This window comes from Cetorhinus maximus, chromosome 20 (assembly GCF_964194155.1).
Source record: "Cetorhinus maximus chromosome 20, sCetMax3.hap1.1, whole genome shotgun sequence".
In the NCBI taxonomy this organism is placed as follows: domain Eukaryota; kingdom Metazoa; phylum Chordata; class Chondrichthyes; order Lamniformes; family Cetorhinidae; genus Cetorhinus; species Cetorhinus maximus.
This window is the reverse complement of record NC_135898.1, coordinates 21324138-21351229: the sequence shown is the minus strand read 5'-3', so window position 1 is coordinate 21351229 and position 27092 is coordinate 21324138. Positions and strand designations below refer to the sequence as shown.

The 27092-nt window shown below is 43.8% G+C and overlaps 1 protein-coding gene across 1 annotated transcript in view; it reads left to right on the top strand.

Moving 5' to 3' along the window:
- The first annotated feature begins 5230 nt into the window (after window positions 1-5230).
- bmp1a (bone morphogenetic protein 1a) overlaps window positions 5231-27092 on the top strand; it is a 137538-nt gene continuing 115676 nt past the window's right edge. The window contains exon 1 of the mRNA XM_078565710.1: window positions 5231-5585. Within this exon, the coding sequence (XP_078421836.1) occupies window positions 5447-5585 (139 nt within the window). The 5' untranslated portion in view covers window positions 5231-5446. The remainder of the gene's footprint in view (window positions 5586-27092) is intronic.

The following is a 27092-nucleotide window of genomic DNA, read 5'->3' as shown; positions in this document are numbered from 1 at the left end:
CAGAGCAAAAATTTCCCCTCACCTCAACCTCTCCTGCAGAAGATTAGGAAATTGAAAGCTCGCAACTGGCTGAATTGGAGTTCAGGCTTCAAGTTTCCAGGAGATCTGTTCATCCTTAATTCTGTGCTGCATTAGATTATGAGTTTAATGTGTTGCTGCTTTATTATTACAAAGGTGCCAAAGGCATCGAGTTTAAAGCTTTATTCAATTTATGTAATAACAGACACATGGCTGTTCTCTAGCAGGGAATGGAGAATAAGCAGTTCAATTAAATTCAGCTACCATGGCTGTAATCATTTCAATTTACTATCCTCCGTTTTCTGGTATAATTCAGACAGCTTTTGTTATTACTTAAATCAAATCAGCCTAAAGGGTCTTGGCGCTTTTGTAATGATAGATCATCCTTTTTCTAAACTTCAATTGAACAGAATAATTTGACGCATGATGAATTTGCCCATTTGGGCAACCATAGCAGAAATTCTTTAAAAAAAAAATCAGAATCAAATGGCAGCAAGTGTTCGTAGGCTGATTGACTGCAGGGACATTGCAATCTTGATTTTAACATCCATACACACTTTGCTGTAAAGGGTTCATTGGATGGCAATCGCCACGGAAACACTGGCTGAGTTTGCTCCTCTTGATTTTAAAATTCTCATCCTTGTTTTCATATCCCTCCATAACCATCCTGCCTCATCTCTGTAAACTCCTCCAGCTCCGCAATCCTCCAAAATATCTGCATTCGTCCAATTCTGGCCTGTTGAGCATCCCCGATTTTCATCACTCCACCATTGTTGGCCGTTCCTTCAGCAGTCTGAGTTCTAAGCTCTGAAATTCCCTTCCTAAACCCCTCTACCTCCCTCTCTTCCTCTCGGATGCTCCTCAAAACCAATTCTTTGACTAAATTTATGGTCATCTACCCTAATATCTCCTTGCGTGGTTCAGTCTAAATTTTTTTGACAACATTCCTCTGTCAACATATTTGAACATTATATTACTAGAATGAAAAGAAAGACTTGCATTTAGATAGCATTTTTCATGGCCACCAAAGCGCTTTACGGACAACGCAGCACTTTCGAAGTGTAGTCCCTATTGGGATACAGGAAACGCAGCAGCCAATTTGTGCACTCCCACAGGCAGCAATGTGCTAATGACCAGTTAGTTTGTTTTGGTGATGTTGATTGAAGGGTAAATATTGGCCAGGACACTGGGGAAAACTTGCCCTGCTTAACTTCGAAAAAGTGCCATTGGATCTTTTACTTCCACTGCAAGAGTGCTACCAACTGAGCCATAGTAATAAATGTGACGTTGTTGTCGTAAAAGTTATTGTAATACCTGCACTGTCACCCCTTACTGATATCAATCAGTCCACAAAGACTCGCTGCCAGACTAGATATGGCATTGAGCCATCACTGCACAATGGAGCGCTTGGAGGGGAGTGGGAGGGGGAGGGGTGGTGCCTGTTTGGGTCTCTTATTTGTGTTTCCTTCAAAGTTTTTAGTTGGCACTTTCCTTGCTTTTGTGCAGGTGTGGCTTGCAGGAATAGTGAAAGTTTTCTACATAACTGCCACATTTGCCAATGAATGCTATACCTCAACTGGATGCAGGAGATTTGCTTGGGGAGGGGAGAATCAGCCAATGAGCCAGTGAGCTATTTAGTTTCTGCTGCAGAGAAGGGTTACTTCCCTGTAATTGACAGTCTTCCATCTCTGGCTGCCCACACTCGCCTGTGATTCAAGGCCATGAGCAAGGCGTCCATGAACCCCAGCAAGAGTCAGTGCCTTTTTAGCTAGTGGCACCAAGGAAAGCTGGGTTTGGGGGGGGGGCGTGGAAAAATTGCTATTGATGTGCCTTGAAAATTTCTTCATTTTCTGATAGACTTTCCAGTGCCTATCATGACCCTTCAGGATGTCTCAAGATGCTTTACAGCCAATGAAGTACTTTTGAAGTGCAGTCACTGTTGTAATCTAGGAAATATTGCAGCCAATTTGCATACAGCAAGCTCCCTCAAGCAGCAATGTGACAATGATCAGATATTCTTTTTCTGCTGAACGATAAATATTAACACAGAGCTGGATGGAGCGATGGGTGAATGTAATTTTCTGACTTGTGTTCAACCTTAAGTCACAGGGAGCCCTGAATAATTGGTTGAATTCCTGACACTTTGCGCTTCCCCTAATGTAATTGTCATTCAGATGACTGTATCATTTCCAGGACAGTGCATGTAAGTGCGCACTTTAACCCAATTTCCAATGACGTAGGAGTCTGTGTTTTTTTATTATAAGCATTGATGGAGATAATCTTCGGCTTGGTAAACAGTGGAACAGTTTGATTCAGTATGTCCCCCTGGGAGTAATAGTTAGAAAGCCAGCAGATCTGATGTAATGTTGTGAATTGAGTCAGATGTGAAGGAAACAGTGAGAAAATGAGGATGCACGACTAGATATCAATAATTTCTCCCTCTCTGTCTCCATGTGTCTCCGAACTGACCGTCATCTTGTTTCACCGATCTGAGTAAAACCAAGACAAAGAGAGATACTCTGACCTGTGACTGAAATACAGCACTGCATCAGCTTCTAAAACTGATTCTATTTTTGTCATTTCAAAGTCAGGTCAAATAAACTTGTCACGTCTTGGGGAAATAAAGGTTACTTTATGACACTAAAAGCACAGAGCTATTGTATGGGCCTGATTTATTCATCTCAAGAAACATTCCTTTGTGTCAGGCCCTTCTCGAGATTATAATGCAGGATACATTCTCCCAAAGGTATATTGTTGACTTCTTGTGCTCTTGCAACTGTACTCTTTTGTTTCCTTGTTGTTTAAAATTCTTTCACAGGATGTGAGCATCATTGGCAAACCCAGCGTTTGTTGCTCATCCCTAACTTCCCTTGACAAGGTGGTGGTGAGCTGCCTTCATGAACTGCTGCAGTCCATGTGGTGTAGGTACACCCACAGTGGTGGCAGGGAGGGAGTTTCAGGAATTTGACCCAGTGACAATGAAGGAACGGTGATATAGTTCCAGGTCAGGATAGTGTGTGGTTTGGAGGGGAACCTGTAGAGGGTGGTGTTCCCATGTGCCTGCTGCCTTTGTCCTTCTAGATGGTAAAGGTCACAGGTTTGGAAGGTGCTGGTGAAGGAGCCTTGGTGGCTTGTTGCAGTGCACTGTAGATGATACACACTGCTGCCACTATGTGTTGGCGGTGGAGAGAGTGAATGTTAGCGGATGGGGTGCCAAACTTTGTCCTGGATGGTGTTGAGCTTCTTGAGCGTTGAAGGAGCTACACACATCCAGGCAAGCAAAGAATATTCCATCACACTCTTGACTTGTGCCTGTAGATGGTAGACTTGGGCAACACATAACTTGGCTTCTGACTCATTGTTACTCGCCGCAGTTTCTGTTGTGAGACACACAAAGTTATTTGTCACGTAGATAAATTGGGATGCTGTGGACACTGAATTACTTTTGGAGTATTGGTGTGTGTCAAAGGGGGCATCTAATAGGTTTACTCAGACTGTGTGCGTGCGCACAGAGGGCATTTTGGGCTGAAGTACTGGAAGTGGACAAGGCTGCCACTGGAGGGGAGTAGGGAGAGTTGGCAGTTTTGGTCTCTTTATTTAAGGAGGAATATATGTGGAGGCAGTTCAGAGTAGGTTCTTTGGGTGACGGGTTTGTCATATGAGGAGAGGTTGAGCAGGTTGGGCCTGTACTCGTTGGAGTTTAGAATAATAAGATGTGATCTTATTGAAACATACAAAATTCTTAGGGGGCTTGACAGGGTAGATGCTGAAAGGATGTGTCCCTTTCTGAAAGAATCTAGGGGGCATAGTTTCAGAATATGGGATTGCTTATTTAAGATGGAGATGAGGAGGAATTTCTTCTCTCAGAGAGTCGTGAATCTTTGGAATTCTCTTCCCCAGAGACAGATGGAGGCTGGGTCATTGAATATATCCAAGGCTGAGATAGGCAGATTTTTACAAGGAAGCCAAGGGTTATGGGGGACAGGCTGGAAAGTGGAGTTGATGCCATGGTCAGATCAGCCAAGATCTGATTACTGCATGGCAGAGTAGGCTCAAGGGGCCAAATGGCCCCCTACTCCTGTTGCTATTTCTTATGTTCTGTGGTGGGAGGCATTTCTGGAGGTTTGACCATGTGATGTCTGATAATGTGACATCTGATTATGAACCACCCCCATTCCTCATTTTGTAGGGATCAATGGGACTTGGTGCAAATTATACAGGTGGCAGAGTTTTGGAGGAGTGGACTTTACAGGGGGTTTGCCAGATGGGAGACCAGCCAAGAGAGCTTTGGAATAGCCATGTCTGGAGGTAACAAAAGGATGCATGAGGGTTAGAGTCAGAGTCTTTAATGCACAGAAGGAAACTATTTGGCCCATCGATTCCATGCCAGCTCTCTGCAGAGCAATCCAGTCAGCCCCATTCCCCTGCTCTATCCCTGTAACCCTGTGAGTTTATTTCCCTCAAGTGCCCATCCAATTTCCTTTTGAAATCATTCATCGTCTCCGCTTCCACCCCCCTCATGGGCAGCGAGTTCCAGCTCGCTGTGTAAAAACGTTTTTCCCCACATTTCTCCCTGCATCCCTCACCCAAAACCTGTGTCCCCCTAGTCCTTGCACCGTCAGCCAATGGGAACAGCTTTTCTTTGTCTACCTTATCCAAACCTGTCAGAATCTTGTCCACCTCTATCAAATCTCCCCTCAATCTCCTTTGCTCCAAGGAGAACAACCCTAGCTTCACCGACCTAACCTTGTAGCTAAAACCCCTCATCCCTGGAACCATTTGGATAAATCCCCCCTCGAAGACCCTTACGTTCTTCCTTTTACTCAGTGACACATCTTTGGGTCACCCCCTTTGTTTATTTGTCAGACAAGGTTTGCAAGAAACACTTCGCTGCGAAGAGTGTTGAAACTCTGGAGCATAGTGGGGTGAGACGCCAAGTCTAAAAGGCAATCTTACTGGATGGACGGGAATTATATCATTTGCAAAGGCGTTCTTTCATGTGGGAAGTTGTGAATCATTGAATCAGCGATAAGATTATATAAAGAGGTAATCTGAGGTAGTTTAGAGATTTGAACAGAGTGGGAGAAGGACCCTGTTTGGAAAATTCCTTCTGGTCGCCAGCTAGCATCAGTAGCAGTCTGCACAGAGAGAGAGAGACACGTTTACTGTGTCGAGTTGGAGTTTCTCTGCCGGCTTGGCTAGCTTCCCAAGTCCCTCTCAGCTGATTAATGGCAGCTTGAGCTTTGCAAAAGGGGGCTGAGCATTGCCACTGTCCCGCCCCTGGACCTCACTCACTCTCCACCTCCTGCATCTCCCCCAATCTCTGGGTTTTCTCCCCCCTCCCCTCTGATTCTCCCTTCCTCGTTATTCTGTGTGTTTCTCTGTGTCTCCTGCGCCCAGACCCAAGCTAAACGCTGCACCCCGGGTGATGGCTCTGGCCAGACTCGCTCTTCTTTGCTTGGCTCTCCACCGGGCTACCCCCATCGACTACGACGACAATCTGTACGAATATTTTCCCGACCAAGACGACCCGACAGATGTCGACTATAAAGATCCCTGCAAAGCTGGTGAGTAGCAAGCTGAGCCGCGTCTCAATGTGTAATCAGGGTGGACTTTTTAAAAAATATATATCTGGGATTTGCAGCTAGTTTGGAACAGTGAAGTTAGCACTGATGGTTAACTTCTGCAAAACATTTGGGGAAGCTTTACAGGAAGGAGACTTGGTAGAGGGAGTGGGATTTCTGTTTCGGCATAAAATGTGCAAATTACACACACACACACACACACACAGCAACCTCCTGATTTGAGAGGACAATAAACGAGGGTGAAGTGTTTCAATGGGGTTGGAGTTTTTATCTGTCGCAGGACCTATTAAGAGAGTTGGGGGCAGAGGGAGCCACGAGAGGTAACGGGCTCCAGGTCTGGGGGTGATCCAGACATCCTCACCGCCGCATCCCCCCCGCCCCAAATCCGTGGCGGGAGCTCAATCACCACCGCCCCTCAAGTGTCACTTTCTGCTCGGGTGAGTGAGAAAGTTTCCAAAGTTTTGGGGACTGGCAGCGGACGCCTGACGCTAGGACGCCTGGAAGAAGGGAGCGGGAAATCTGAATTTTGGGGGGGTGGGGGGTGGAATAAGGGATGAGGGAGAGGGAATGAGAGAGAGACTGCGAGAGTTGGGGAATGGAAAGAGATGGGGATAGAAAGAGAGAACGCGCGAGAGTTGGGGAATAGACAATGAGAGGTGGGAATAAAGCGAGAGAATGACAGATAGGAATAGTGAAAAATGTAAATGAAAATAGAGAGGGGGAATAAGATATGGGAATAGAGAGAGGGGTGGAAAATAAGAGGGAGAGATGGGAATAGAGAGAATGAGACATGGGCCCAGAGAATGAGAGAAATGGAAGTAGGGCGGATGGGGAATAGAGAATACATATAGAGAGAAAAGGACAGAATGAGAGAGAGTGATGGGAATAGAGAGCATGAAAATAGAGAAATGGGGAATAACCAGAACGAGAGAGATGAGAAAATAGAGAGAGTAACCAGATAGGTGAATAGAAAATAGCAAAAAGGGAATTAAATTGAATCTCAAGGAGAAAAACGTGGAAATGGAGAAAAGATGATTAAGACAGGGCAAAATAGGGAATGGGGTGAAACACCGACTGGGAGAAACCGAGAACAGGATGTAAGTGTTACAGGTAGAGGGAATGTTGTCGACAGAGTCATTTCTGCTCTGATCAACGTCGGCCTGCTGCTGGGAGGGAGCACACCGATCGGTGTAGGCCTGTGGGAATCCTTTGGCACCTTTCATAGGTGCCTTACTTGCATCATGCCAGTGCTTGTCAGTGCTCCGATTACTTGAGAAGGAAAAAACCACAGAACAGATAATCCTTTTGTTGTTTCACTGTTTTGGGATGTAAAGAAAGGTTTGCCTTTGATAACCTGTACTGTGAAGATGTTGCTTGGTTGTGGGGTGGCGTGATCCATTGCTGTTCTGTTCCCAGAATGATGATGACTCCATTTAGCTTGCAAGCAGCTGGCAAGGACTAGTTATTTTTGAAGTTTGCAAGCAATATCCTTGATTTGCAGTGCTATCAAACACATTCGCTTAAATTAAAACTTTGTAACACACTGCTAACCTCTTGCTATCCCTGTATTAACTCTCTGTCATGTTCTTGCTTCACATCTGTATTACAGTTGTAGGTGGCAGATGTGGCTCATTGGGGAGAAGATGCATCTCTGAGTCAGGATGTTGTGGGTTCGAGTCCCACTCCAGAAACTTCAGCATGTAATGCAGGCTGACGCTCCAGTGGAGTGCTGCCCTGTCAGAGGTGCCATCTTTCAGATGAGGCCCTGCCTGAGGTGCCATCTTTCAGATGAGGCCCTGCCTGTCCTCTCGGGCATATATAAAAGATCCCATGGTACTACTTTAAATTGGTACTATTTTGAAGGTGAGCAGGTACTGCAAATGATTAAGGCGGCAAATGGAATGTTGGTGTTTATTGCAAGAGGAATGGAAAATAAAAATAAGGAAGGTTTACAGCAGCTGTACAGGATCTTGGTGAGGCTACATCTGGAGTATTGTGTACAGTTGAAAAAGGATATAATTGCATTAGAAGCAGTTCAGAGAAGGTTCACTCAACTCATTCCTAGGATTAAAGGGCTTATTTTATGAAGAAAGAATAACAGATTGGGACTTTACCAATTGGAGTTTAGAAGAATGAGAGATAACCTTATTGAAACATGTAAAATCCTGAGGGGACTTGATAGGGTGGATACTGGGAGGATATTTCCACTTGTGGAGGAGAATAGAACTGGAGGACATCATTTAAGAATTAGAGGTCTCTCCTTTAAGACAGAGATGAGGAGAAATTTCATCTCTCAGACGCTGAGAGATCATCTGGTCGCAGATTCTAAAACACGGGTGCACAGTGTCAGAATAAGGGGCCGACCATTTAGGACTGAGATGAGGAGCAATTACTTCACTCAAAGGGTTGTGAAGCTTTGGAATTCTGTACCCCAGAGGGCTGTGGATGCTCTATCATTGAATAAATTTAAGGCTAGGATAGACAGATTTATGGTCTCTTAGGGAATAAAGGAATATGGGGAGCGGGCGGGAAAATGGAGTTGAAGCCCAAGATCAACCATGATCATATTAAATGGCCGAGCAGGCCCGATGGGCCAAATGGCCTACTCCTGCTCCTATTTCTTGTTTTCTTGTGTGTTAGTCTGTGGGGTTCTCTTCCGCAGAAAGCAGTGGAGGCAAGGTCATTGAATTTATTCCAGGCTGAATTAGATAGATATTTGATAGACAAGGGAGCGTCAAGGGTCATGGGGGGCAGACAGGAAAGTGAAGTTGAGACCACAACCAGATCAGCCATGTTCTCATTGTAAGGCAGAGCAGGCTCAGAGGGGAGAATGGCCTCCTCCTGCTCCTAAGTCCTGTGTTCTCCCTGCTGTCCTGCTCGATTTTTATCCCCCAACCAAACTCAGTGAAACAGATTATGTGGTCATTATTGCATTGCTGTTTGTGGGAGCTTGCTGTGCATATTGGCTGCTGCGATTTCTACATTACAAGAGTGAGTACACTTCAAAAGTACTTAATTGGCTGTAAAGTGTTAAAGGACATCCTGAGGTGATGAAACACACTATTTAAAAGCAAGTGAAACATGCCACTGGTATATAATTGTAAATGTTCCCTTCATGCTGTGTCACATTGCGTGGCTGAGAAGCTGAATGATGGCCTTTCGCTTCAGTTACTCCAGACTGTAACAGCCACTATTGCTGTCAATCAAGACTCCATTATATTTTGCTTTTTTTCCCCTCTAGCTACATTTACACCCCTGTCTTTCCTTAAACATTTCCCTATTCCATACTCAGATTTCCTCCCACATGTGCATCTGGTACCAGACAATCCCTACCACAGACCTGAGGTTTAGAAACATTTTTTGAGGTGGTATGTGGATACCCCCGAGCTCCACAGATCCTCCGTTCAGCACACGTACCTTTTCTAGCAATTAGATAGCCAGGAGGGCTGGTCTCCCACATTTTACCCTCTGTAAACGTGAGGTCATCCAAAACTCTGCTGCCTATATCCCAACTCACACAAGTTCTGTGCACCCATTTTATTCCTGTGCTCGCTGACCTAAACTGGCTCCTCATCAAGCAACGTCTTGATATTGAAAGCCTCCTCTTGTTTTCAAATCCCTCCATGTCCTCCTCCCTCCCTATCTCTGTAATCTCCTCTAGCCCCACAACCCTCCAAGGTAGCTGCGCTCCTCGAATTCTGGCCTCCTTTGCATCCCCAGTTTTAATCGCTCATAGCCATAATTAACCATTGGTGGCTGTGCCTTCAGGTGCCTGGGCTTCAAGCGCTGGAATTCCCTCCCTATACCTCTCCGAGTCTCTACCTCACTCCTTTAAGACACTTGAATCTTGCTGAAAAGAGAGAAAAGTTGCTGACATTTTTCATCTTGCACTCATCAGGAGAAACACAAGAATGCCAAATTTCAAACAATCACAACAATTTATACTACGGGAGAAAAGGTGCTGATTGGTTGGCAAGTCGATTCTGATTGGCTAAAGCCTTGTCATGGAGAAAACAGTGGGGAACTATAGGCTCCCCAAGCTTTTGGGTAATTCAAAGAAGGCACAAGGCTTGAATGTATTTCTTTTATTTGTAGAGAATGAGTCCCTACGTACAAATGTATGTCGCTTCTAGCAAAGTGTAATTTTAAAAATTAATTAAAATTAAAAATTATTCTTAAGTCACTCCTTAAAACCTGCCTGTTTGAAGAAGCTTTTAGCCATCTGACCTAATATCTCCTTATGTAGCTCGGTATCATACTTTGTTTTATAATGCTCCTGTGAAGTGCTGGGGACGTTTATGACTTTAAATGCTGTTGTCGAGTATGCTGATGGAAACCATAGTCTGCTCTGAAGCATGTCAATGGGAGTTCCTGGACTCTCCAAAATTCCTGTCGACGACATGAATTGGCTGGAATCACTTCTATCGGCAGTGCGGCTTGCATAAGAAAATTACCAGTCCAGCAAACACTGAATGCAGATTTGGCTTCTACTTCTCTGATGTTTGCATAGCAGTTCTTCCCTCACTCTGCATTGTCACTCTGGTAGTAAGGCTTTTCCACACATTTTCCCCCATTCCACCTACATGTTTTTCTGCGGGAAGCCCCTCAACATCTGAGGGTAAATAGTTGCAACTGTACTAAAGTGTGAAATCCAGTATTTAAGTTGAATAGTTTGATACTCTTCTGCTACATGGGGACAGTGAGGTGCTTATGCATTGACCAATGCACAGGTCCATGTGAGATGTGACTTTAATTGAGGATCAGTTAAGACAGGAACAAATGGGAAAAGACCATTTTTAGTTGATTCATCCAGCTGTAGAATTTCCAAACAGTGAGCTACTATTATCCCACAATTAATTTTCTCACCGATGTTTTCTTAAAATTGCGGATATTGTGATCTTCAGTTGCCTCATTTCCCCATTCTGTGTGCAAAGTCATTGTATCTTACCTTTTCTACCTCTTCCCTCTTCTGAGCATGTCATTCTTGAGGCCAATGGCATCCCTGCCTCAGTCTTTAGCTTGTTGCTACCTTTAAGGAGCTTGAATATTTCAGCAAGATCCTCTGTAAATCTTTTTTCTCTACTGTAATCAAACTGCTCCCCCCCCCCTCCCATCTCTACATTGCTTGGCAGTCTGACTCCAGGTACTTTAGTAGTGTCTCTACGCTGCTCGTATTCCAGTGTTAAGATGTTATTCCTGTAATAGTGTGACCAGAACTCCACGTGATGCACCAGATAGGGGGGAACCAGTTTCGTGTATGGGCTCAGTTCACTCTGCAATTTGCATTCTGTTCCCTGCACTGTACAGTACAAATTCTTATTGTTAGAGAAGTTTTACAGATTTATTAAAGAACTGTAAGTGCTTAAGAAGTAGGAGCTAGAGTGGGCGATTTGGCTGATCTGATTGTGGCCAGCAGGGAGCTGAGGAGAATTTTTAAAAATGGCACAGAAAATTGCTATGATCTGGAATGCGGTGCCTGAAAGGGTGCTGGAAGCAAATTCAATAATAACTTTCACATGGGAGTTGGATTAAATAATTCAATGAAAAAAACTTGCAGGGCTCTGGGGAGTGGAGAGCTCTCCCAAAGAGCTGGCACAGGCACAACGGGCTGAATCGCCTCCTTCTGTGCTGTGTGATTCTATGAAACACCCAGCTAGTCAGGCGCACAGTGTTCTGTTTTTTTTTGCCCTGTTTACCTTCTTGACTTTCTGGGCGCATGACAAGGGTCCCTGAGCCATGCTATGACTGTTGGCTGTGCTGGTAAATATACAGTCAGCTTCACACGACAATATCTAGCTAAATTACAGAGGAATGGTGTGCGGTTTTGTATCTTTTTCTTGCAATTTGGGTTATTTTTGGAGCCCGATTTCAGAATTGAATTGAATTGTGGGATCGCAGTTAGCTGTAAATGAAGGGTTGGGCAGAATGTGCGAAGATTATGGGGAATTATTGTGAATTATGCTCAACAGAGAGAAGGGAAGAATTAGAGTTTGAATAAGAACCAATTTGTTCTTTTGTGCAGCGAGTGAGGCTATGGAAGTTTGCCTGTTAGAATTTACAAATCTAAATGGGGTGCAGTAGCAGAGGGACCTTGTTGTATTTGTGCATAAATCATTGAAGGTGGCAGGACGGGTTGAAAGAGCGGTTAATAAAGCATCCTAGGCTTTATTAATAGGGGCATAGGGTATAAAAGCAAGAAAATTATGTTAAACTTATATAGAACATTGTTTCAGCCTCAACTGGAGTGTTGTGTCCAGTTCTGGGCGCCACACTTTAGGAAGTATGTGAAGGCATTTGAGAGTGCAGAAAAGATTCATGAGAATGGTTCCAGAGCTGCAGCTCTTCAGTTACTTAGATTGGAGAAGTTGAGACTGTTTTCCTTGGAGAAGAGGATGTTGAGAGGAGATTTGATAGAGGAGTTCAAAATCATGAGGGGTCTGGACAGAGTAGATAAGGGAAAATTGTTCCCATTGGTGGAAGGATCATGAACAAGAGGGCACAGACTTAAGATAATTAGGAAAAGGAACAATGGCGACATGAGGAAAATCTTTTTCACGTAGCGAGTGGTTAGGATTTGGACTGCCTGAGAGTGTAGTGGAGACAGATTCAATCGAATTCAGAAGGGATTTGGATTATTATCTTAAAAGGAAGAATATGCAGGGCTACAGGGAGAAGCCGGAGGAGTGGCACCAGCCCAAGTGAATTGCTCCTTTGGTGAGCCAGCACAGACAAGATGGGCTGAATGGCCTACTTCTGTGCTGTAACCATTCTGTGATTCTGTGAATTGAAGTCTCCCACCAGGTCACGGGATTCGTGTGCAAACTCATGTAGTTTTGTCCAGATGATGCTTTATCCGTAGGGTGATGAGTCTTTTCTGATTTTGCTCAGGGTGTTACCAGGCATTCTCCAGGTGAGACACCTGGCGTGTTGTTACTCTTTTTCTGCTGAGTCTAGAGGCAGTACCTTGAAAAAAATTCCATGACTTGCAATTGGTCTGTGAATGGGAATGGTTGGACCATCCATTTTCTACAAGCACATGCAAGCGGGCAGGGGCATGAGGAGAAGTGAGGAATTTTCTTTGTTCCTCTGAATAAATCCCACTTTTAAAAGTATTTTTATGGTCATTTCAGCCAAGGGTTGACAGGAAAAATCAGCTGCTCATTCCTTTCAAATCTCCCTGTTGAAAATATTTATCGTTTTAGTGATGTGACTGGGATTTCAGTGTAGTGTAACACCTTGAGTATGAAATCTGTACACTGTGTGAACTTGAATTGTGGTAAACAGTCAGCAGGACAGGTCTAGCTTGTATCATTCCAAACTTGGGCTGTGTATGTATGTGGAGAGAGTGTTATCCAGCTCAAAACACAGGGCGAAGTACTGGTGGAGATGAGGCTGTACTGGAATGGAAGCAATTTGAGAGGATGAATGACGAGCTAAAATCGTAGTGATTTCCCCGACAACATATTGGCACCAATGCACCGAACATGTCCATACCTCCCTTGTCTGCTCAAAGGTCGGAAGCAATAAATCCCCAGGAGTATATGCTGCAAATCCCAAGTTGCTAAGCAACACCAAGCACCAAACCACCAAAGTGCTGACACGCATGGAACTAAGCCCATGATATAGCTATCTTCAAGAAAGACTGCCAAACAAATCTGAAGTCCTGTGAAAATGTCAAAATAACCAAAATAAGCATTAGGAGTGAAGTTGAGCACTTGCGTGATAATAACCCATTCACAGATTCAGAAAAAAAACTTGTATTTATACAGCATCTTTCACAACCACAAGATGTCCCAAAGTGCTTTACAACCAATGAAGCACTTTTTGAAGTGCATTCACGGTTGTAATGTTGGATACGTGGCAACTAATTGCACGCAGTAATCTCCCACAAATAACAATATGATAATGACCAGATTATCTGTTTTAATATTGACTGAGGCATACATATTGGCCAGGACACCAGAGATTACTCTTTGCTTGCTCTTCTTCAGAAGAGTGGCCTGGAATCTTTTGTGTCCACCTGAGAGAGCAGACAGGGGTCTTGGTTTAACATCTCAGTACCACACTAGAGCACCAGCCTACAATTTTGTGCTCAAATCCTACAGTGGGACTTGATCCCATGACCTTCTGATGCAGTGACAAGAGTGTTACCAACTGAGTTGATACTGATAGCTGACTGAAGGGCTAATCTTGTCTGCCTTGTGTCATTGATGTTTTTCCGAGGAAGTGGCATTCCAAGTGGACAGCAGAGAGTTCTGTGGAAGGTGTATTCCAAGCCTTCCAGCATGCTTGCCATAAAATTCACCTTCTGTTTAATGCCGAAAGAGGTGCAGTAGCGGAAATGTTAAAGAATAGTCAGTGGGTTGGTTGCCTCCTTTGAAGGAGCCACATGTGCTGTGGATAAAGGAGAACCAGTGGATGTACTGTACTTAGATTTCCAGAAGGCATTTGATGAAGTGCCACATCAAAGGCTTATTGTGGAAAATAAAAGCTCATGGTGTAGGGGGTAACATATTGGCAAGGATAGAAGGTTGGCTGGCTAACAGGAAGCAGAGAGTTGACATATATGGGTCTTTTTCTGGTTGGCAGAATATGACAGGTAGTGTGCCACAGGGATCGGTGCTGAGGCCTCAACTTTTTACTATTTATATAAATGGCTTGAATGAAGGGACTGAAGGAATAGTTGCTAAATTTGCTGACAACACAAAGATAGGTAGGAAAGTAAATTGTGAAGAGGATATAAGGAGGCTGCAAAGTGACATAGGTAGGTTAAGTGAGTGGGCAAAGATCTAGCAAATGGAGTATAATATGGGCAAATATGAAATTGTTCATTTTGGCAGGAAAGAAAAAAAGAAGCTTATTATCTAAATGGTGAGAGATTGCAGAGCTCGGAGATTCAGTGGAATCTGGGTGTCCTAGTGTATGAATCACAAAAGGCTAGCATGCAGGCATAGCAGGTAATTAGGAAAGCTAATAGAATTTTATCATTTATTGTGAGCGGAATTGATTCCAAAAGTAGGGAGATTATGCTTCAATTGTACAGGGCATTGGTGAGACCACATCTAGAATACTGTGTACAATATTTGTCTCCTTATTTAAGGAAAGATGTAAATGCATTAGAAGCAGTTCAGAGAAGGTTTACTAGACTAATACCAGGAATGGTTGGGTCATCTTATGAGGAAAAGTTGGACAGGTTAGACTTGTACCCACTGGAATTTAGAAGAGTAAGAGGTGAATTGATTAAAACCTTTGAGATCCTAAGGGCTCTTGACAGGGTGGATGCGGCGAGGATGTTTTCTCTTGTGGGAGCATCTAGAACTAGGGGTGACTGTTTTAAGAATAAAAGGTCATTCGTTTAAGACAGAGATAAGGGGAATTTTTTTCTGAGGGCTGTGAGCCTTTGAAACTCACTTCCTGAAAAGGCAGTGGAAGCAGAGTCTTTGAATATTTTTAAGGAACAGCTAGGTAGATCTTTGATTAACAGAGGAGTGAAAGGTATCAGGGGTAGGTACGAATGCGGGGTTGAGGTTACAATCTGATCAGCGGTGATCTTATTTAATGGCAGAGCAGGCTCAAGGGACCGAGTGGCCTACTCCTCCTCCTAATTCATATGTTGTGGCACCCAGTATCACAGCAAGAATGGCCCATCACCACCCCCCCCAGCTTTTTGCTTAAACCAAATCTGGGACTAAATCTCGGGATAATTGGGAGTTAAGGGAGTTTCTGGTGAATGCCAGATTAGCTGCAAATGTGAGCTGGGAGTTCCTGCATCCCGGCTTTGTTTCTTCATTTTGTTTATATTTTGCATGTGCTCTCTTAAACTGGCTAAATGTGAATTGCTTATCTCTGTAATTGCTGACTGAGTCATTGAGTATTTAAATTAGGGTTCACCCCAAAAGCCCTCTCATTTCCCCCCCACAAGGCAAACAACGCTATCAAAACTCATTCCATTTGAAACTTTCATCCCAACAAGTCAGAATCTAGGTCCCCAGAGACAAATTTTTTAAAATTAATTTATGGGATGTGGGTGTCGCTGGCTGGGCCAGCATTTATTGCCCATCTGTAATTGCCCTTGAGAAGGTGGTGGTGAGCTGCCTTCTTGAACCGCTGCAGTGAATGACCTCATTGCCACGCAGTCTGCATATAGTTTCTCAGTCAAATACATATACACTGCAGCAAATGTTTTTTTTCAGTATTTCATTTTTCCTTCTAACTTTGAACAAACTTTACTGCATTTTAGCGTGGGACTCAGCTAAAGCTGCTGATTTGCTTTATCCCTGGCTATAATCATGATGTACCTGGCTTGCCGAGGGTGAGAACTGAATGCTGTGTGTTGTTTAAACTCCCTCCCTTGCTGTTATGCTGTTAAGAAGCTTATAGATGTGCCCAGGATTCGAATTCACCAGTTGCGGAATCCAATTGTTTGGAACACAGGTTCAGCAAATATTAACTGCATCAAATTTCTATAGATTCAGTTCTCTTTGTTTACCTTAATGGAGCAGTTAATGATTACCAGCTTTACAGACAACTTGGGGTAAGGGGTTAAAAGGAGGGAATAAGCTGTGAGTATGTATACTTAGAAAAAACAATTTCGGTTCACACAGATTTTAATTTGGAGATGTTTCAAATTCCTTCACCTGCTGCTTCCTTTGCTGTATACTCATCCCATAAGCAGTAAAACTTGGCGAACTTCACCCCTGTCACCATACAGATATTCAAAACTTTTATTCAACCAGTGGAAGCAATCAATTACTGGAGTCTTGCCCACTCTGTCTCCTTTAAACTGTGCACAATCCTTGAACTCTTGAGCATTTTTTTCATGTCATTGGTAATCTATCCTGGTGCCCTTCCCTGCTGCACTCTGTCCCCTTTGCACTAGCAACAGTTGTTCCTCTCGACTCCAGTTGTCTCAAGAATCCCACCATTCTCCCGCCAAACCTACTGTGCGTGTCTGAGCATTTCATTCCCCCAGTCTTTGTATTTCAGCAACTTCTTTCCCCCAAGGGACTCGTGCCATATACATCCTTTCTTTTTTTCCAGTCTTCAGCTTGGTGCTGATTATCTGTGTTGGAGAGGGCCGTGGTTCCCTGAGTTGTGCAGTCAGCTCCTGGCATTTTTACCAACAAATAATTCACCGTCTTCTCTCTTCTTCCTCCCACTCTTCAGCTACTCCTCACAAGCTCACTCGTTCCCTTGCTTTTTCCACCATCTGCTCCAAACCCTTTAATATCTTTGTAGATTATTTCAACTAAATGTTTATCAAATTTTGAGATTGTGATAGATGCCAAAGAAATCCAGATGCCTGTTCTTCGGTTTTTTAAAATCACGGTGTCTATTGCACAGCTTAAAATTTGGGGAAGCTATTCACACACAAATGTCAAAGAAAGAGACTAATTTATACAATTTTACCCCATCTCTCAGGAGATTTTGTGGCGCAGTGGGTAGCGTCCCTGCCTCTGGGCTAGAAACTCCGGGTTTGATTCCCATTCCAGGACTTGATGGCCAAGGAATTCATAACAGTGCCAAACAGGTTGGCTATCAACCTGCAAACCCTTCCAAAACATCCCAATGACAGAATAGATTCCTGGTCAGCCATGTAATGGAATGAAAGTTAGAGACTCTACAATCACTATCCATTGCTCCAGACTACAACGTGCCTGTAAAAGTGAATGTTGCCACAGCAACTCGGACTCCCTGAGTGAACTGTACCGCCACCATTACCCATCTCTTTAAAACATTCAAAGCATTTGGTGCACAGTTAATTATGGACTGCAGTTTGATATTCATATTCCTTTGATTCAGAATGGTATTTTAAGGTAATCAAGTTGAGGCACATTTGTTTGCCCCATCTCTTTGTTGTCAGTGTCTCCCATTATCCACAGTTTGGGTCAACACCGGTTAGTTTGAGCTGCAGCTTGGATCTTTGCTGCGCAGTTTATCCTAGTCTATACCTGCGTTAGGTTTTGTGAGCATTGGAGTTGGCTTGATTGTGCCTTTCAGCTGTGTCAGATAGGTTCAAGATTAGGTGATGCACATCTTTGAGCATGCTTGGTTATTTGTGGGGAGAGGAGTCAATTCCATTTCGGCAGATAATTGGGGTTCCATTAGAATTAAAAGAAGCACCAGCTACTCTCTTCTGGGACATGATAGCACATATTGACGGCATGAAAGTCTCACCTGACTGTTGACTGCAAGAGCTCCACATCAAAAGGTGATTATTACACTTATGTCTGTCTGGCGCACAGGATTTCTCCAAAGACACTGAAACACTTTTTTATTCTTTCATGGGCTGTGGATGTCACTGGCTAGGCCAGCATTTGTTGCCCATTCCAAATTACCCCTGAGAAGGTGATGTTGAGCTGCCTTCTTGGACCTCTGTAGTCTATGTGGTGCAGGTATACCCACAGTACTGTTAGGAAGGGAGTTGAGTGCAGTGTTGTACTGTGCATGCCATTTATTTAAACAGTCTGCTTTGCGTACGAATTGCCCACAACTTGTTGACAGGATTCACAGGTAGTAGTTGAGGTGTGGGCAGTCGGAAGTGGTTGATTTGAACTAGGTGTTGCCACATGCAAACACCCAACAAGACGAATGGCAGAAAATGGCTGAGTGAGGGAGCAGACTTAAGTCGAGATCTGTTCAGCCATGGAAAGGCTTTTTTTTCGCTTTCGGTCCAAAAGAGAAAAGGGCTAGATGAATTCAAAGTCAAACTGGCATGAAATGTACTTTTGAGATTTGCTCAGTATGTCCGCTGCCATGCTTCCTGGCGAAGCATACCTGCAGGATTAGTTAGCAGATTCCATGTTAATGGGGAGAGCTGACGGCTGAATGGATAGGAACCAAATGAGCAGTCTTCAGGAAAAGCACAGTAGTATCAGGTTACTCTGTGTGTATGAAATATGATGTTCAAGCAGGCTGGCGTATTCTGTGAATTAACGGGCAAGAGTTAGCTGTCAAAACATTGGCAAGGCTAACGACACACTGTTATTTATGAGTAAATAGTACAGCAGTTTAAGCAAGGCACTGATGTGCGGTTAAACGTGAATATCTAAAATTTGTTATCCAAGATCCATCATTCTATTGTTAGTTTTGTGAAAACTGCAGCTCGCCCTTAGCTTCTTCTTGCATTTGCCCATTAGACTCACCGCAGAAAGTCAAACTTGTCATTACAAGTATAAGTACTTTTTTAATGAAGTGATGTGTTAATGATTAACAATCGACCTCTCTGGCCCTGAAAACTGACCCTTACAAGCATGAATTCTCATTCCTTTAGGTTCTGAACTTTTCAAGGAGATTTTAAAAATGTCACAGTTTCATTTCTTTTCTTACTTTTCCTCTGTCTCTTTGTTTTTCTCACTCTCGTAATCCAGTTTTTAATTTTCTTTCTGTACCTGCTCCCTTGATCTGACATTGAATTCACCCTGTTTAGTTCACCCCCTGCTCAGTCCTTCCCATGTTTATTTCTCAAGACTTAAGGAGATGCCAGTTTCTTGTCCAGGTCATTCAGGACCTAGCTGCTTGGCTGTTCTCACTGTGCCGATACCAGCTCAAAATTTCAGAAATTTTTGGGCAAGAATATTTTGAGCTAAGGCTGTAGGGGCAAGGCTAGCTATCAGTAAATACCATTAGATGCCCTTCTGAAGCAAATACATCAATGACCTTCCCTCCAATCATAAGGTCAGAAGGGAATGTTCACTAATGATTGCTCAATATTCACTGTCATTTGCTACTCCTCAGATACTGAAGCAGATCGTGTCCATAAGCAGCAAGACTTGGACAACATTTAGGCTTGGGCTGATAAGTGGCAAGCAACATTCACCGCACACAGGTGCCAGGCAATAACCATCTCCAACAAGAATGGATATAACCATCTCCCCATGATATTCAACGGCACTACCATTGCTAAATCCCCACTATCAACAGCCTGGGGTTTACCATTGACCAGAAATTGAACTGGACTAGCCATATAAATACTGTGGCTACAAGAGCATATCAGAGGCTGGGAATTCTGTGAGGAATAACTCACCACCTAACTCCCCAAAGCCTGTCTACCATCTACAAGGCACAAGTCAGGAGTGTGATGGAACACTCTCCACTTGCCTGAATGAGTGCAGCTCCAAAGACATTCAAGAAGCTTGACACCATCCAGGACAAAGCAGCCCGCTTGATTGACACCCCATCCACCACCTTCAATATTCACTCCCTCCACCACTGATGTACAGTGGCAGCAGTGTGTACCATATGCAAGTTGCACTGCAGCAACTCACCAGGCCTCCTTTGACAGCACCTTCCAAACCTGTGGAACCTACCACGTAGAAGGACAAAGAAAGCAAGAGCATGGGACCACCACCAGCAGCAAGTTCCCCTCAAAGCCACACACCATCCTGGCTTGGAACTATATCGCCATTCCTTCACTGTCACTGGGTTAAATTCTGGAACTTCCTCTCTAACAGCACTGTGGGCATACCTATAGCACATGAACTGCAGTGATTCAAGGAGTTGGCTCACCCCCCACCTTCTCAAGGGCAATTAGGGATGGACAATAAATGCTGGAACAAATAAAAAGAAAAATTCCAGCCTGATATATCTGTGAATCTATTGCACTTAATTGCTAACTCTTTTTCTTTCTTTCCCTTGTGCCTTCCTTCCTTCCTTTTAGTTCAGTTAATGCCTAAGCTTTACACGCTCTCTGGGGAACTCGTTATCTTACGTCCTCTCTGGGGATGATCCTTCAACAAACCTGAACCTTGTATTAATGAGCAGTTGGTCTTTGAACGAGCTGTGTTGTTTTTGTTGATTATAGTGACAGGTTTTTCTGCACCTTTTTAACAGCTAAGAAAGATTCTCTCCTGCTGTCTCCCCAGCTTAAGCACGTAAACCGAAGTGTCACACAAATGGGAATTGCATCCATCAATTCTTGGCAGTGTGAATGTGCTTGGGGTTAAGACAAGTACGTTTGCTGTTTGATGGACATGGGTGAATGGGTCTTGTCAGCATTCTGTTTGCTCTGACATGTCTGTGATTTTTCTTTAAGCACCTTCTGTTGCTTCAAACCTGCCAGTCTCGATTTTGTACTTTGAAGTTAAATGCCAAGAGCTCCCAAGAGTGCAGCACAGTTTTGACAGCATTTGTTTCCCTGAGCTAGCTGAAGGTCATTGAGTAATTTTGAAGCTTTAAACAGTGAATTCAGCAGATAAATCGAACATTTGTAGACAAGTGTAAGCCACAGTATGGACTTACAGAATGCGACCTCAGTGGGATTTGAACAGAGATTGGAACACCTCTGCTCCCCATCTCTCTTGGTGGGTCAGATTAAGCTTTACACCAGTAGAGTCATTCTGCTAATTGTGTAATTGATCAGATAATCCGCAGTGTGTCCTGGAAAGTTTGCTTTGCTTAAGGCCTCGCATTCACTGCCACTGTGTATCTTTAACAAGGTATTGTGGTGCAGTGGGTGGCATCCCTGTCTCTGAATCAGAAGCACCAAGTTCAATTCCTACCCCAGGACTTGATGGCCAAGGAAGGTGCATGAATAACACGGCCAAACAGGATGAGTATCAACCTGTTAATCTTTCCAATACGTGCCAATGGCATATGGTAAGAGCATGAGAGATTCCTGGTCAGCCATGTGATGGAAAGAATGTTGGAGTCTCTACCATCATTATCCATAGCTCCAGACAAGAACACAAATGTAAAAGTGTGTGTTGGCATAGCAATTGGAACTCTTTGAGTGAATTGTCAACACACCACCACACATCTACAGCTTTTCACTGATGTAATTTCTTCACTTTCCTCCGTGCCACCCTGCAGTCAGTGAAACAACCATGCTGCAAAATATGGCAAGCTCTTCCAGAATCTCAGTCCTGCCATCTTCCCAGTATTATATCCACCTGTCTCTTAAATGGGCTTTTATTCTCATTCCTTGACAGGATGTGTGCATTACTGGTAAGGCCAGCATTTGTTGCTCATCCTCATTGCCCTTGAGTAGCCATCTTGAATACAATTATATTGAGTGGCTTGCAAGGCCATTTCGGAGGGCAGTTAAGAGTCAACCTCATTGATGTGGATCTGGAGTCACTTGTAGGCCAGACTGGGGAAGTAAGGATGGCAGATTTCCTTACCTAAAGAGCATTAGTGAACCCTTTGGGCTCTTACAGCGATCCAGGCATTTCATGGCAACAATTATTGACACCAGTTTTTTATTCCAGACTAATTTAATTAATTGAATTTAAATTCCCCTGCTGCCATGGTGGAATTTTAAGTCATGTCTCAGGATCATTAGCCCAGACTGCTGGATTATCAATCCAGTAACATAACCAGTATGCTCGCGGGTGTTAAGCATCCTAGCTGCAACAGCCGTTCCCTCTAAACCTCTCCAGCTGCTGATTAGCCCTCTATGCAGTTGATTGAAGAGAGTCAGCATGAATTTGGAAAGGGTAGGTCATGTCTGATGAACCTGATTGGATTTTTTGAAGAGGTGACTGACTAAAGCAGTGGTGAAGGGAATGTTTGTGGATGTTATTTGCATGGACTTCCAGAAGGCATTTAATAAAGTCCCTCAAAAGAGACTTAACTAAAGTTGAAACCCATGGGATTGAAGGCAATTTATTGACCTGCTTAGGAAATTGGTTGAGTGACAAGAGACAGAGAGTAGAGATAAAGGGCAGGTACTTTAATTAGCAGGATGTGACTAGTGGTGTCCCACAGGGAACTGTGGCAGGGACTCAACTATCCACCATATTTATTCATGACTTTGATTATGGGATAGGAAGCCACATATCCAGGTTTACCGATGATGTAAGGCTAGATGGAAGCATAAAATTTCAAAGAGATGTTGACAGATTGTGAATGGGCAAAATTAGCAAATGTATTTCGATATGAGGAAGTGGACCGATAAAGGATAGAACAGTACTTTCTAAATGGTGAAAAGCTAGAAACATTGAGGGCCGAAGAGACTGGGGAGGGGGGAATGGGTCCAGATACATAGCTCATTAAAATGTCATGAACAAGTACAGAAAATAATCAAAAACGCTAATGGAATGCTGGCCTTTATATCTGGAAGACTAGAATACGAGGGGGTTGAAGTCATACTTCAGCTATACAAAGCCCTGGTTGGCCATACCTGGAGTTACTGTGAGCAGTTCTGGGTGCTACTCTTTAGGAGGGATATATTGGCCTTGGAGAGAGTGCAATGGAGATATATTACAATGAAAGCTGGAATCCAAGGATTAAATTACGAGGAGAGATTACACAAACTAGGGTTGTGTTCCCTGGAATTTAGAAGGTTAAGGGATGATTTGATTGAAGTTTTCAAGATATTAAGGGGACCAAATAAGGTAGATAGAGAGAAACCACTTGCACTGGTTGGGGAGTCTAGGACTGGGAGCATAGTCTAACCATTAGAGCCACACCTTTCAGGAGTGAAATTATGAAACACTTAACACAAAAAGGGCGGTAGAACTTTGGAACTCTTCCGCAATTGACCCTAGATCGATTTTTAATTTTGAATCTGAAATTGACAGAATTTTGTTAGCCAAAGGTGTTAAGGGAGAGAGGTCAATAAATGGAGTTAGGTTGTAGATCAGCCATGATCTCATTTGAGTAGTGGAACAGGCTTGAGGGGCTGAATGGTCTACTTCTGCTCCTGTGTTCCTACTGAGCCAGATAAGGAAATATCAGGACTGATAACCTTTAGTAAAAGACACAAAAACAAAAATAGCTGGAAAAACTCAGCAGGTCTGACAGCATCTGTGGAGAGGAATACAGTTAACGTTTCGAGTCGGTATGACTCCATCAGAAGAATGAGTCAGAATGAATAGTAAAAGACGTCAGCTTTAAGGAGCATCTTAAAGGAGGTAAGGGAGGAAAACAACTGTTGTTCAATTTGACATGCTTTGCTATTCTTAGTATCTCTCCCATTCATCAGGGTCTGTGCTTTTTTTTTTGCATTGGATATTGTGTTACTTGGTGAGGTGATGAGTCTGTACTGATCTGTCTGTCTCTTTGCAGAGAACAGCTTCATATTGATTGCGAATAGCTGAAGTAATAGTGTTCAAAAATTCCTCATGGCCAGCAGTTCAAATGAATTGTACAAAACCGTCACTCATCAAATTGCAGACTTGAGTCAGGCTTTGAGTAGTTCTGTTCTGTTCTGTCCTGTGTCTTTTTTTTAAATGACGCAAGTTTTGTCTGGAACTGAAAAAGTTCACATTTAAGGCAATAGTGTCAGCTGGATCAAATAGAGCATGGGCCAGTGAAGCTACATGATCGTTAACAAAAACTCCGAGGGCAGGTACAACAGAGGGTTAGATACAGAGTCAAGCTCCCTCTACACTGTCCCATCAAACACAGGACAGGTGCAGCACGGGGTTAGCTACAGAATAGAGTTATCTGTACACTTTCCCATCAAACGCTCCTAGGACAGGTACAGCACAGTGTTAGATACAGAGTCCAGCTCACTCTGCACTGTCCCCATCAAACACTCCCAAGGCAGGTAGCACAAGTTAAATACCGAGCACCCCCTTCCTTCATAGTTTGACATTTTTCCATTTTCTTAAGTTTTTCAGTTCTAGGGTACCTCAGGTCATCCTACAATTATGGAAGGTGTAGAATAAATGTTATTTGATAATGGTTGAGTGGAAGTGGTGCAGGAAGAAGAGGTCTGAGGGCTGTACCTGATCCTGCCCAGCAAAGTTCATTAAGGATGGTCAGGATAATGCTCCCCTTAACCCATTGCAATCCCAGAATTTATTGTGTGTCCCTCATTGGCAGCAACTCCCTCGACACAGACTGGGATAGAACTGTGGAGTGGCCCAGATTCCACCGTGCCCCTAACATTTATCTGCCCTTATGAATTGTGCCTTCATCTAGTGATGTATAGAAGCTGTGCAATATGGAAGAACTTCCAAGAGCAACAATGCTAAGTTCACACAGCAGGGAATTCAGTATTGGCCATATTCCACAACAAGTCTGCTGGTATAAATGCTGCTCTCCCCGCTTTCTCCTTCACTTTAAGCTAATATTAGCACAAAAACCTGTGCCCCCACCCCGGCACACCCACTCCCCCTACCCCCAACCCCCATCCAGAGACAGTTTCTAAAATCTCTTCTCTCTCTCTCTCTCTGCTGAGCAGGTGACATTTTAACTGGCAGGCAATCTGTATTCTGTATCCTGGCATCGGCTCACATTGCCAAGCAACTGGGGAAAGCTGGTTGACATCAGCTGTGTGTTCAGCTGCTTCTCCTGAAGAATAAGCTGTCCAGCTAGCGGAGAGTGTTGGCTGCGCCGTCTCTGCACAGTTTGTTTGCTCTCAACCCACCGCCGTGGCTGCGGTTATAAAACTCCCTGGGGCTCAGATGGGTTCACAGAGAAACTGTTAAAGGGAACGACAGCGCAGTATCAACTTGTATGCAGAGTGTGACGATCGCACAATTAATGTTTTTCAAAAGCTATTTGCAAGGGGAAAATAAAAACTCCTTTCACTGTGACATTACATCAGACTATTGGACATAAATAGAGGAATTGCTAAATGATAAAAGCCCATCGTGTTCAGCTTCTACAATCCTTGTAGACACATAATGCAATGATAATGGAGTTATTTACTAATTCTAGGATTAAATTAGTCCACAACAAATGCAAACATGAGGGGAGGAAAACCCCAGTGGCGGAGAGCTATGGGAACCATAGCTCTGAAGTCATCTGTTCCTCTCGAGCACACCAAGCTCACCAGATGCCATGTCTTAAATTACTTGAATGCTGTGACTCACTATTAAACTTCATCTGCCACCTGCCTGCTCAAAAGTAATTGGTCTTCCTCGGATTCAGTCCTTAAATATCAGCAGCTGGCGTGGATGTTTCAGTAGGAGTGAGATCCGAGAAGGGTCTCGTTTCACCTCATGTTCTGAATTAGCTGCTGCTACCAGCCTAGGTAACCACTTGGTTTAGAGAGGGGAAAAAGTGAGGCAGAGTCCCCTTTGCTCCTGACTTCTCCACACCTACTCCTACAAACGCTAGCGAGGACAGCAATCAGTTTGGCCGTGATGCTCCTTGTGGTCGAATCGTCAACTGACCCTCATCTATCCTGGCTCTGGCTTAAAGCTCAATCGTAGGGACACGGTTACCTTGGTCTGCCGGCCTTTCGTGCAAGGTACGCCATCGCGAGTCACACGTTCAGGAGGGAGGATTAAAAAAATAATAAATATTTTGCTTTTAGGAGCAGGAGGGGCACCCTCCAGGTAAAGATTTTTTTTTTACTGTTTTGGCTGAAGTGGTTCAGTTTAGCTCTTTTTCTGTTCCATGGAGGGACTGCCCCCCCCTGCTTTTCAAAATAGTGCCATGGGACCTTTTACATTCATCTGAAAGGGGCAGAAGGCCTCAGTCTAAGTGGACTATAATGTGGGAAAACGTGAGGTTGTCCACTTGGGCGGGAAGAATAGAAAAGCAGAATATTATTTAAATGAAGAGAGACTGCGGAATGCAGTACAGAGGGATCCGGGTGTCCTTGTACATGAAACACAAAAAGTCAGCATGTGAGTAATTAGGAGGGCAAATGGATGTTGGTCTTTATTGCAAGGGGGATGGAGTATACAAGTAGGGAAATCTTGCTACAACTGTACTGGGCATTGGCGAGACCACACTTAGAGTACAATATACAGCTTTGGTCTCCTCACTTAAGGAGGGATATATTTGCATTGGGGTTGTTTCAGAGATGATTCACTCAGCTGATTCCTGGGATGAAGAAAAGTTAAGCAAGCTGGGCGAAAACTTAATGGAGTTTAGAAGAATGAGAGTGATCTTATTGAAACACATAAGACTCTGAGGGGGCTTGACAGGGTAGATGTTAGAAAGACGTTTCCTCTCATGGGAAAATCTAGAACTAGGGAGCACTAAATAAGGGGTCTCCCATTTAAGACTAAGATGAGGAAGAATTTCTTCTCTGAGGGTCATTAGTCTTTGGAATTCTCTTCCATGGAGCGCAGTGAAGGCTGGGTCATTGAATATATTCAAGAATCACAGTGCAGAAGAGGCCCTTCGGCCCATCAAGTCTACACCGACACGTGAGAAACACCTGACCTACCTACCTAATCCCATTTACCAGCATTTGGCCCATAGCCTTGAATATTATGACCTGCCAAGTGCTCAACCAGGTACCTTTTAAAGGATGTGAGGCAACCCGCTTCCACCACCCTCCCAGGCATTCCAGACCGTCACCACCCTCTGGGTAAAAACGTTTTTCCTCACATCCCCCTAAACCTCCTGCCCCTCACCTTGAACTTATGTCCCCTTGTGACTGACCCTTCAACTAAGGGGAACAGCTGTTCCCTGTCCATGCCCCTCATAATCTTGTACAACTCGATCAAAGAATTAGATAGATTTTTGATCGACAGGAGAGTTATGGGAGATGGGCAAGAAAGTGGAATCCAGGCCACAGTCAGATCAGCTATGATCTCGTTGACTGGCGGAGCAGTCTCAAGGGGCCAAATGACCTTC